Source organism: Haematobia irritans, chromosome 3, assembly GCF_050003625.1.
Source record: "Haematobia irritans isolate KBUSLIRL chromosome 3, ASM5000362v1, whole genome shotgun sequence".
NCBI lineage: Eukaryota > Metazoa > Arthropoda > Insecta > Diptera > Muscidae > Haematobia > Haematobia irritans.
Genome location: NC_134399.1, coordinates 38,312,410 through 38,324,507, shown reverse-complemented (window position 1 = coordinate 38,324,507; position 12,098 = coordinate 38,312,410). Strand labels below are relative to the sequence as shown.

Below are 12,098 nucleotides of genomic sequence, written 5' to 3'. Positions count from 1 at the left end.
AAGAAAGTCGTTTTGTCCTTACAGTTCATTCGACTTAAAAATGGGTATAATTACATGAAAAATAATTTTACTGGACTAATATCAACTTGGCTTTAAAAATCCGAAAGATTCAAATTCGCCTCCTAGAATCTCTTCAATTCTCCGTTTCTTTGGTTCGGAATCAATAGCAAATTAATTAGTGTAAAGACAAAATCCTTGGCTTTTTTTCAGCGTAGAGAACTACGTTTTTATATTATTCAAAAACTATCCTTGTATGTACGTATGTGTATACAATGTTAATTTAATTTAATTTATTTTTTAAGTTCCTATTCAAGTAGTGTCCATCTTACATCATTGATCCATTAGAATCGGTGACAGAAGTATTTATTTTCGAAATTTGGATACCTGAGAAAATAAGTAATTCTTTTACAAACTACGAACAACTGATTACATATTAGGTGATCATATGCTCTTTATACACTACTTATTTCATGGCCGAAGGTATGTCTGAGGTGAAGTACTTTCCTCCTAGGACATGCGTATGTAAATGTAAACCGGAGCGATGCCAATTAATAAGTGGTTATTAATTTTTAAATAGGCTTACCTACAAGATTATCGGGTAATGAGAGTTTTTGCTGGGTATATATTGCCATAGGCAACTGCTACCATAGGTTAGGTTAGGTGGCAGCCCGATGTATTAGGCTCACTTAGACTATTCAGTCCATTGTGATACCACATTGGTGAACTTCTCTCTTATCACTGAGTGCTGCCCGATTCCATGTTAAGCTCAATGACAAGGGACCTCCTTTTTATAGTCGAGTCCGAACGGCGTTCCACATTGCAGTGAAACCACTTAGACAATCAAAAACTTTTAGCAAACGCTTTTGCCAATTCATTACAAAATTTTTTGAATGAAAGAATGGTATATGTACAAAATAAAAATAAAGCTGCATTTATTAGAATAAAAAAAAATCAGGTCATAATACAAACATAATAATCATAATACAAAACAAATAGATAAAATTAACTCTCAGATCGGTTCGTTGTACGCCTCACTATATAATGCACCACTTCTTGCAAAGCAATACATGTATATACAGCCGCAATAAGATAATTCAAGCGATATATATTCTCCTGACAGTACAGTACACATCCGCAAACGCACATATACAACAAAATGGCAACGTAGTTGTAACCCCATCTGAAAATATTAACAAAAAGATATCATATTAAAGAACTTCTATGAAAAATGTGAAGCAATAAAAATCCCACAAACATTTCTTTTGAAGCGCATCCCGGAATCCCCCATCAATATTTTTCCACTTCCGATGCAGTCCTTTTGGACAAGTCTACAAACATTTCTTATAAAGCGCATCCCGAGATCCCGTTTCGATTTTCTTTTTTGAATTTAAGTGACAAGTCTTAGAAAGTACGGATTTAGGCCGTTTTAAGTGAAAATTTAAGTTTGGACAATTAAATTTCGCAAAACAGAACAGAAAATCAATAAAAAATTAAACAATAAAAAATAAATCATCCCCGCTGGGATTTGAACCTGTGCCGTTTGACGTTTTCACTTCAATGGAAGTTCTTTTGAGAAGGTTTTTCAAATTACGATAATTTTTAATTTTTTTGTTGATTTTTAATGGAAAAAATATATGCCGAAAATAACAAAATAAAAACGATGTATAACATAAAAAAATATTTTTTGTGGAAACATATTTAATAAAAAAATTGCAGCTGGTGAGATTTGAACCAGTGTTCTTTATTTTTCCATTCATAATAACAAAAAACATTTCAGGAGGTAGTTGGAATGTCATGTCGTGGTGTCATATTAGGTTCATATCACACACATTTGAATAGACGTTTCGATGCATCGTGTTCAATGGCAGAGTGTGCTAAGGCGTTCTGTTATGGTGCTAACAGGCCCAGGTTCAACCCCCAGTGGAAGCGAAGAAGTTTTCAATATGTAAAAATGAGATAATAAGTAAATAAAATTGTAACAAAAAATTGTGATAAAAATAAAAAGTGAAATTGGAGAAAAAATTTTTGTTTTTTTAGTTTTTTTAAATTTCTTCATCCAAATGAACTTCCAAGGCACAACTTCTAAAGCAATACAAAGGATCCAAAAATGGAGTGCTTCCGTCCTATGACAAGCCCATGTAAAATCCATTGGAGATGCACTACTTCCGGATTACAAATTGGGGACCCAAACTACTTTTTTGATGGGATGTTCAGAAAAAATCTTTTTTTCGCGTGATTTTTTATGTCACTTTATTTTGAATATACTGAATATACTTCTTTATTTTCTTCAATAAATACATATAATTTCTTTTCATTTGTAATTTTATTTTAAGATATGATAATTGCCCCGTGGCAAAGTAACAGCAACGTCTTTGACCGCCAACTTATTATAATATAATATAATTTAATTTAGCGGCACGTCGCCAGATGTTGCGGATATCCGTAGGGTTTTTTTGGGTTTCAAATATTCTCCTACTATAACTACAGGTTGGCTGATAAATATTGCAACCAACTTCAGGTTGGTTGGTTCATTTTATTGTTAGCTTACAAAAACATTTTGATCTATTGCATTCAGAAATAAAATTATTCGTGGAAATAAATAAAGAAATATAGTTATTCCAATCGTGGTACTGTGATTCCTTTATATTTGGTTGGGAAAACCAAAAGTTGCTATCGTTGGAGCACCCCAAGAGCGGAAAGAGACAAAGAGTTGCTTGGACGAAAGGGACCAGTTACCGAATTTGTTTTACTACGATGTTTAGTTTCTAAATGTAGCAGTTTGTGAACAAAGTTATCGGGTTTACTTCCCAGCAAAAAAAAACGTCGCCAAAAAAAGTAATGAAAATATTCTTTTTGGATCCGAAAGTGATGCAAAATTGACGCAGAAGCGATGAATTTAACATGGGCTTGTCATAGGACGGAAGTTCTCCATTTCAACAGCCGTTGCACTGAATTTGCATCACTCTTTTAGGTGTGATCCGAATTCAATGTTTTGGATGTAAATTAAAAAATTATGTGATATTTTGCCAAATAAATAATTTTTACAATTTTTTATAATTTTTAATGGATTTGCATCTTCTATTGGTTTGGGCTGCCGTAAAGGCCGATTCATCAACCGTGGTATCAAATACCACGAATATTATTGGGAAAATGTCCTCAAGGCAGTATTGAAGCCCTGGGCAGACAAAGATTTCGGCCACAGACCATAGAAATTCCTACAGCACTCACCACGCGTCAACCAAGAATGGCTTAAATGGAGGTTGGAGGTTCCTCGCTCCATTTCTTACGCACAATGGATATGTATCAAAAAATATAGAGCTTTATTTTTTAATTGCATATCATCCACCCGATACTAGTTCCCGTTTTTTGGGAACTTAAAAGCTCAGAAATTCCGGAATTTAAAAGCTCAGAAATTTATTTAATTCAGAAATTCAGAAATTAAGATCTATTTTCTAAATATTCCATAGAATCCCTTCCAACTTTAATGTCAAAGAGGACATGATACTCCATAGTTTTGTTAGTAACGTCCACTCGATAGCAAAGTGCCCGTGCCCACATGGCTCTGTTAAACCACATTTTACTACCTTTCTTTTAGAAGTTGCATGGTTTTGTTCTCGTTCGGGGGTTCCCATAGTATTTTTTGTCATGCTTCCGTCTCGCTCTTCCACGCTCCAATATTTACGTCCAGGGCAAATGCCCTACCCCAAGTATACCTGCGAAGGAGCCAAGATCTCCTTGGGTATTTAGCCGTAAAGGCCGATGCAAGTAGAGGATGCTGATGAGGAATGTGGTAATTCCGAAACAGCTGTACATCCAACCATCTTGCAGTCTATAGGGCTTTGCCCAAATAAATTTGACAAGCATACTTTTCCTCTGTTGGTTAAGCTACACTTGTAGTTTAGTCAATGCATGGCTTTAAGCTGAGATCAAAAAAAAAAAAAAACAATAACGTGAACTATTATTTTAATCAGGAAAATCTCGTTTATAGTTGCATAACGCAGTCGACGCCACGACGTCAGGTTATGAGTCACATAACCTGCATCTTTATAGGCATGCATAGAAAAACTTCGATCAAAAAAATTTATGGGTTCAATTAAGTTTTAATTGTAACTTATTCAGTCACGGAACCACCGACGCCATTTAAAATGTTAATTTATTAAATTAAAAAAATTAACAGTTTCAATTAAATATGTAACTAATTTTTGATTCAATTTAAAAAATTATTGAATCAATTATTTGTTAATTGAATACTTTTTTTTAAATTAAATTAAGATTTTAATTAAAAAATATTATTGATATTTTTTCTGTGAAGTTTCTCTTGGTTCTCCGAATTGGACAAACTTGGTTTGCGAGACTAATAATTTTCCCCATATATTACGATTTAGGAAAGACCTAAATTCATTTCGAACAATGTTATGAATACTTACGATTTACGAGGCGCTTCCGTTTGCAGAATTAAGCTAAGGGAAGATAGAGTGACAACAGTTGTAGATATAAAAGGATCGGGGAGATGTTCGTATATGTGATGGCCATGGCTAAATAAAAAATTAACGTATATTTAGTACAAATGTATAGATGGAAAACTCTAAAAAATTCTTACTAATGGGATTTGATCCAGGCTATGCTTAGACCAAAATTTAAAAATGCCATTATTCCAAGTAACAGCAACATAGCTATGTGAAACGAAAAGTTTTCTAATCCTTCGAAATATTCCACGCATTCTTCATTATCACTTTCATTTACAACTGTTGACGGGTTGTTTTCATTTTCGATTTCATTCTGATTTGCGATTGTGTCATTATTTTGCGCAATTGTCGAAACTATATTACTACTCGAAACAACTGCCACCTCCTTTGACGTAGTTTTACGATTCTCATTAAACTTTTTGGTAATTCTTTTGAAAATTCCCTTTGCTTTATCCAAGGCCCAATTCTCGAGATAATCTTTGTAAGCATTGGAGATCTGTGCGAATAATAATGAAATTTAAATGCAATGATATATTTTTATGTACATACCATAAGAAAGTAAAATACTGTTGCCAAGAGGAGACCAATTCCACTGCAAGTGGCCAAAGAAATCGAAATAAACAGGGCGCCGAAGGATAAGGGGAGTGTTGTTACAATTTTCATTAAAATTTCTGATGAAGCAGTGGATATGCGTGTTATTCTAAAACAAAATCAATAAGAATTTTATGTTACGAAATATTATGGACGTGAGAAATGATTAAGTAAATTCCTTGCAGTAAGATGCTTCAGGATATTCTTGCTAACTTTTGGATTGGCCCAATTAGCAGTACCATGTGAGATGTCATCAACAAGTTAATTAAAATTTTAAATAAAATTAATATTAAAATGAAATGCTTAATTTTTGTAATAGAATCAGAATACGAAAATAGTGAATAAACCGATTTAAATTGATTTGAAACGAGTTATTTAGATTGAATATCATGTAATTTTGTCACGTAAAAGAAATATATGGGGAACAAAATTCCTCGTTTGATAACGAGGAACATTAAAATTTACTCATGAAATAGTATGCATTAATTTCTCCTCTAATTAATTTAATAACAAATTAATGTGTTGGCTGGTCAATTAACATTAGACGAAGTGTGTGGGGAGGAGGGTTATTATAATACCAACCTAAGTCTCTTAAGGTGAGTATTAAGTTCGAGTTTAAGTTGGGTATTAAGTCGAGTTTAGCCGCTAAATTTCACTAAAGTGAAAACTAAATCAGTAAAACAAAAACATAAAATTATACATATTTGTTGCAGATTTCATTATAACTTGATGGGGAATATTCCAAAACAAATTTTCACAAAGTTTGTATTCCTTAAAATGGATTATTAAAGAAAAGTAATCGTGAAAAATGATGATTTTAGCGGCTAAACTCGAACTTAATACCCACCTTTAGCCGCTAAAATTGCCATTTTTCACGGCTACTTTTCTTTAATAATTCACTTTAAAGAAAATAAACTTTTGAAATTTTTGCTTTAGATGATTCCCCATCAGGTTATAAACAAATTTGCCCAAAAAAGTTATAATTTTATTCTGCTTTTACAGATTTATTTTTTGATTTTAGCGGCTAAACTCGAACTTAATGTTGGATAATGAATTTATAGTTGAAATGTATTTGAATATGAATTGATCTCATCGTTAGTTTTACGTTAAGTTTAAATACTCATCATTGCAACAACCCTGTAATTGAATTGTACGTATGTATTAGTGCAAACAATGTAAACTTAGATTATGCCAAATTTGGCGCAGTTTTGCTTCTATCACTCAATAAATGAACTCCGTTTTATCAACATATACAACAGGTTATGGGCCTATAATCGCGTTAACTTTGTGATCGTTTTTTGAGTAAATTATAAGAAAAGTAAAAAGATGACAATGAATTACACACAATTTCCTAAGCTATCAAATAGCAATTATCATATTTGGAAATTTAATATGGAATTGCTGCTGCTGGAAAGAGAGCTGTGGGATGTGGTTGTTAGAGGTGCAAATCCTGCGTTGACTGGTGATGATGCTGCTAAGTGGTTGGTGCGTGATGGTAAAGCGAGGGCTGCTATTGGTTTGGCTGTGGAGGAGTCACAGAAAGTAATCATAAAGCAACTGAAAACTGCAAAGGAGTTTTGGGACGCTTTAAAGAAACATCACGAAAAAGCAAACATAACCAACAAAGTTAGTTTACTTAGGCAAATGTCATCTATGCGTTTTGATGCTGGTAAAACTATGGAGGATCACATCTGCGAATTTTTATCGATTGTGGATAAATTGCGAGATTTAGGAGAAACTGTTGAGGATCATAAGGCTGTTGCATTTTTGTTGGGTACGCTATCAGAGGACTATAGTCACGTTATTTCATCACTGGAAATGAGACCTGAAGCTGATCTCTCGCTGGATTTAGTGAAAGAAAAACTTTTGATGGAATACAAGAGGAAGACTAGTTCCGATCAACAAGTTGAATCTGCATTCAAGATACAGAAGAAGAAATTTGTGCCGAAATGTTATTTATGTGGGAGACCAGGTCACATAAAAAGAAATTGCCCCAACAGGAATTCACAAAAACAACGATCAAATGATAACAGGGCGAATGTCGTACAATGTGGTAAGGATAGAAATGCTTGTTTTAGTGTGGAAAATAAAAGGCTTAACAGAGAATGGTATATTGATTCGGCTGCAACTTGCCATATGTGTTGCGAGGAAAATTATTTTGTTACACTGAATAAAAACCATTATGATGTTGTATATTTGGCTAATGGGACAGAGCTAAAAACAAGCGGCATTGGAGACTGTGAGCTGTTTTGTGAAGGCAACAAAATCCGTGTAAGAAATGTTTTGTTTGTTCCGGAATTGGACGGAAATTTAATCTCAGTTCGGAAATTAGATGTGGAGAATTATGAAATTTTGTTCAAGGCTGGTGGTTGCACAATAGTTAAAGGTGGAAATGTATTTGCAAAGGCAGTTCTTGAAAACAATATGTATGTGCTGAAGCAGTGTCATAGCGCAATGAAGATATCGCAAAATTCGGAATGTATACATATATGGCACAGACGATTTGGTCATCGAAATATACAATCTATAAACACTACAATAAACAAGGATCTTGTTGAAGGTATCAAAATAAAGAAATGTTCCTGTATTAGTGATTGTGAAGTATGTTTAAGGGCAAAATTGGCCAGATCATCTTTTCCAAAAGCATCGGAGTCTAAGTCGAGTGGAATTTTGGATTTAGTACATTGCGATTTATGCGGACCAATGCAAAACACAACACCTTCTGGAAATCGCTATTTTATGACACTGATTGATGACTACAGCAGATATTGTAAAATTTATTTTCTTCCATCGAAAGATAAGGCGTTTGAGAAAATAAAAGAATTTGTGAATGAATGCGAGAATCAATTTGGGAAACGCATGAAAATTTTAAGAACGGATCGAGGTGGAGAATTTGTAAACAAAAGAATGGAGCGTTTCTTCAAATCAAAAGGGATAATACATCAGCTGACTGCACCTTACACCCCTGAACAAAACGGGGTTGCCGAAAGGCGAAATCGTAGTTTGACGGAAATGGCAAGATGCATGCTTTTTGATGCAAATCTTGAAATAAAATATTGGGCTGAAGCTGTAAATAATGCCAACTATATTCAAAACCGTTTGTTGTCTGCTGCTGTTGATGTTACCCCATACGAACTTTGGTTTGGTAAGTGCCCAAATTTAAATCATATCCGTGTTTTTGGTTGTGTGGCATATGCTCAAGTAAATAAACAGAAACGTCAAAAGCTTGATGATGTTGCTGTGAAATACAACCTGGTGGGATATTGCGATAATACAAAGGCGTATCGTTTGCTGGATACAAAGACGAATAAAATAGTAATTAGCCGAGATGTAAAATTTTTGGAATCGAAAATTATTTCCAATGAAGAGGATCTTGTTGATAATTGCGAAGAGAATGGAGAGTTTGTGTGCGTCTCTTTTGAAAATGAAGAAGAAGAAATAGAATCAGAAATTTCGGATGATGACGATTTTCATGGGTTTGATTCGGAATCGAATTTACCTTCAGATGAAGAGAACAACGAACAACCATCCGTTAATATCGCGGAACGAAGATCTTCAAGAATCAACAAAGGTATACCTGCAAAGAAGTACGGTTATAAAGTCTATTATGAGGATGACCCACATACTTATGAAGAGGCTATGGCTAGATCAGATAGCAAAAATTGGTTGGATGCTATGAGGCAAGAAATGGATGCATTGCACAGAAATAATACGTGGACTCTTGTGGAACTACCGAAGGACAAGAAAATAGTCGGAAACAAATGGGTTTATAAATTAAAGGAAACTGCTGATGGTGAGATGAGGTATAGGGCGAGATTGGTCGCAAAGGGGTATTCCCAAAAGTATGGTGAAAATTACGACGAAATTTTTGCGCCAGTCGTTAAACAGTCTACCATTCGAAGTTTATTGGCCATCGCAAGTTTCAATAGAATGAATGTTAAACATGTTGATATAAAGACGGCATTTCTGTACGGTGAGTTGGACTCAGAAATTTATATAGAACAACCTAAAGGCTTTGTAGAACCTGGTAGCGAAAATCTTGTTTGTAAATTGAATCATAGCCTATACGGATTAAAACAATCAGCTCGTTGTTGGAATCAGCGTATCAATAAAATTTTGATTGATTCTGGATTCAGAAGGGGAAAGGCTGAACCTTGTTTATATGTTAAAGGCGAAGGCGATTCAATTGTTTACATTTTGATTTATGTCGATGACATTATTGTCGCTACGAAGAATGATGTTGAAATGAATAATATACTATCTATATTGAGGTCGAATTTTGAAATAACGGAGCTTGGTGATTTGAAACGTTATTTGGGAAATGAAGTAAGTTGCAAAAATGGAATGTATTATTTGTCGCAAGAAATTTATATTGACAAACTACTGAGAGAATTTGGTCTCGAAAATTCTAAAACTTCTTCAATACCAATGGATCCTGGATATTTCAAATCCGAACTTGGAGATATCTTACCTGATAACAATTTATATAGAAAGGCGATTGGTTCCTTGTTATATATATCGAATAATACCCGACCCGATATATCAGTCGCCGTATCGATTCTATCGAGAAAAGTCAGTTGCCCGAATAACTCAGATTGGACTGAGGTCAAACGCATAATGAAATACCTGAAGGGAACAAAGACTTTGAAACTGTGTGTCGGTTCTAAATCTGATTTACAACTAAAAGGATTTGCTGATGCCGATTGGGCAGGAGACACGAATGGGCGCAAATCTACAAGTGGCTACATTTTTAAACTTGGTGATGCTGTTATAAGCTATGCTAGCCGCAAACAATCTAATGTAACTTTGTCGTCGACTGAGGCTGAATTTGTTGCACTTGCCGAAGCGACACAGGAACTTCTTTGGCTGATGCAATTATTTAAAGAATTTAATATCAATGTTTCGTCACCAACTATTTTGGAAGATAATCAAAGCTGTTTGAAAATACTGCAAGCTGAAAAGATAAACCCGAGAACTAAGCATATTGATGTGAAATACTATTTCGTTCGAGACTTATATGAATCTGGAGATGTTTTGTATGAGTATTGCCCAACTGAAATAATGCTGGCAGATATTCTCACAAAACCTTTACAGCGAGTGAAGATGACTAGATTGAGAGAATTAATTGGTTTATATAATTGAAGTAAATTTGTATTTATTATTCATGTTTATATAAATTAATTACAAAGCAATATTAATAATATTGAGAAGGGGTGTTGGATAATGAATTTATAGTTGAAATGTATTTGAATATGAATTGATCTCATCGTTAGTTTTACGTTAAGTTTAAATACTCATCATTGCAACAACCCTGTAATTGAATTGTACGTATGTATTAGTGCAAACAATGTAAACTTAGATTATGCCAAATTTGGCGCAGTTTTGCTTCTATCACTCAATAAATGAACTCCGTTTTATCAACATATACAACACTTAATACCCACCTTTAAAGCGAAGAGTAACAATAGCTTTTGGACAGATTCAATCCTAGTAATTACTGTTTATAATAGGGAGTCCATAGTACAGAAGCCCATTTCAAAACGATCCGTTCATGAAAGTGAATCAACACACATGTGGTGACAAACGGAGAACGTTTTCCATCTGACAACGTTAAAACAACAACCAGTGTTCATGATCTGAAAACTTATGGTTACAAGTTTATAAAAAAATAAAAAATCCGCTACCATGACTCGAACCTGGATCGCCTGCACCACACGCTCACAGTCGCCTTAGCACATTGCACCACCGACGGAGTTGCCATAATAATGTCTAGCGAATATTTTAAGAATGGCCAAAGAAAAAGGAAAGCCATTCATGAAATCGTGAACGCCCGTGGACGAAATCGCGAACATTCCGCTTTGATTTTTCGTGAAAGTTTCCGTTTCATTTTATTACCGACCGTTCACGATTTTGAAACATAATTTTTTCCATTAGTGTATTCGAAGCCAAATCAAGGGTGTTAAGAGTCGTTTAGTCAGATACGAATCATAAAATTCTTTAGAGTGTTATATGCCTTAACAACACAAGAGTTAATATGAGACTCAAAATCGAGACGAGAATCCATTAGAACACCAAGATCATGGAAATTTATGACGCTCTTAAGGTGAGTATTAAGTTTGCGTTTAGCCGCTAAAATCGCTAAAGTGAAAACTAAATCAGTAAGAAAAATGCATGAAATTATACATATTTGTTGCAAATTTTATTATAACTTGATGGGGAAAAGCCCAAAGCAAATTTTGACAAAGTTTGTATTCCTTAAAATGGATTATTAAAGAAAAGTAATCGTGAAAAAATGACGATTTTAGCGACTAAACTCGAACTTAATACCTACATTTAAGCGTTAATCGATCCACGAGTCATGAAACATCCAGATTAAGTTAGTATGAACTCGCAACGGGAAAAATCAATTAAGGGAAGGATCTTAATAATTCGGAAGAAAGTTAAAATTGCGACTAATGGCCAGTTTCTCATTCTACGATTAATACATAACTAGGATATAGACCACCGGTTAGTAAATTTTTTGTAAGGGATCAGCTTTTTTATTGACACGATAAATAATTCCAACACATTGAGGAACCGGCCCTTAGTGTGTAAATATAACCAACCGATAGGCGAACACTTTTTTATATGCATTTCTTATGGAAAACCAAAATAGACGAGGGAATAAACAAAATCTCTTCCAATTTCTTGGAGGAAAATAGTATAGTGCTGCCATCGTTTAACAAATTTTTGAAGTCACCACTAAGCATTTTTGTTGCCTGGCCTCATGGACATTCTTTTAACTTTAAATAACTCAACAAATAACAAGATATTACACGTATTTCTTCAACTCCAATATTAAATATTGAAAAAATCGTGCTTGGAAGCAAAAACAGAGGAAATTTTCGCCGCTTACTGTATTTGTCGTCGCGGAAAACATGTTTCACCTAACTCCTATCGCTATGGTTATATTTACACACTAAAAAGGTGACGTCGCGAAATTAAATATGACCAAACAATCATTGCACTGTGCAAAATGATCCCATGTAAATATCGTAAAGA

At 34.2% G+C, this 12,098-nt stretch overlaps 1 protein-coding gene across 2 annotated transcripts in view; it reads right to left on the bottom strand.

Moving 5' to 3' along the window:
- Positions 1 to 908: 908 nt before the first annotated feature.
- Positions 909 to 12,098, bottom strand: part of PGAP1 (GPI inositol-deacylase) — a 43,898-nt gene continuing 32,708 nt past the window's right edge. For both annotated transcript variants that reach the window (XM_075298591.1, XM_075298592.1), the window contains exons 14-17: positions 5,016 to 5,166; positions 4,601 to 4,962; positions 4,428 to 4,535; positions 909 to 1,180 (exon numbers count right to left, since the gene is read on the bottom strand). In XM_075298591.1, the coding sequence (XP_075154706.1) occupies positions 1,003 to 1,180; positions 4,428 to 4,535; positions 4,601 to 4,962; positions 5,016 to 5,166 (799 nt within the window). In that variant the 3' untranslated portion in view covers positions 909 to 1,002. The remainder of the gene's footprint in view (positions 1,181 to 4,427; positions 4,536 to 4,600; positions 4,963 to 5,015; positions 5,167 to 12,098) is intronic.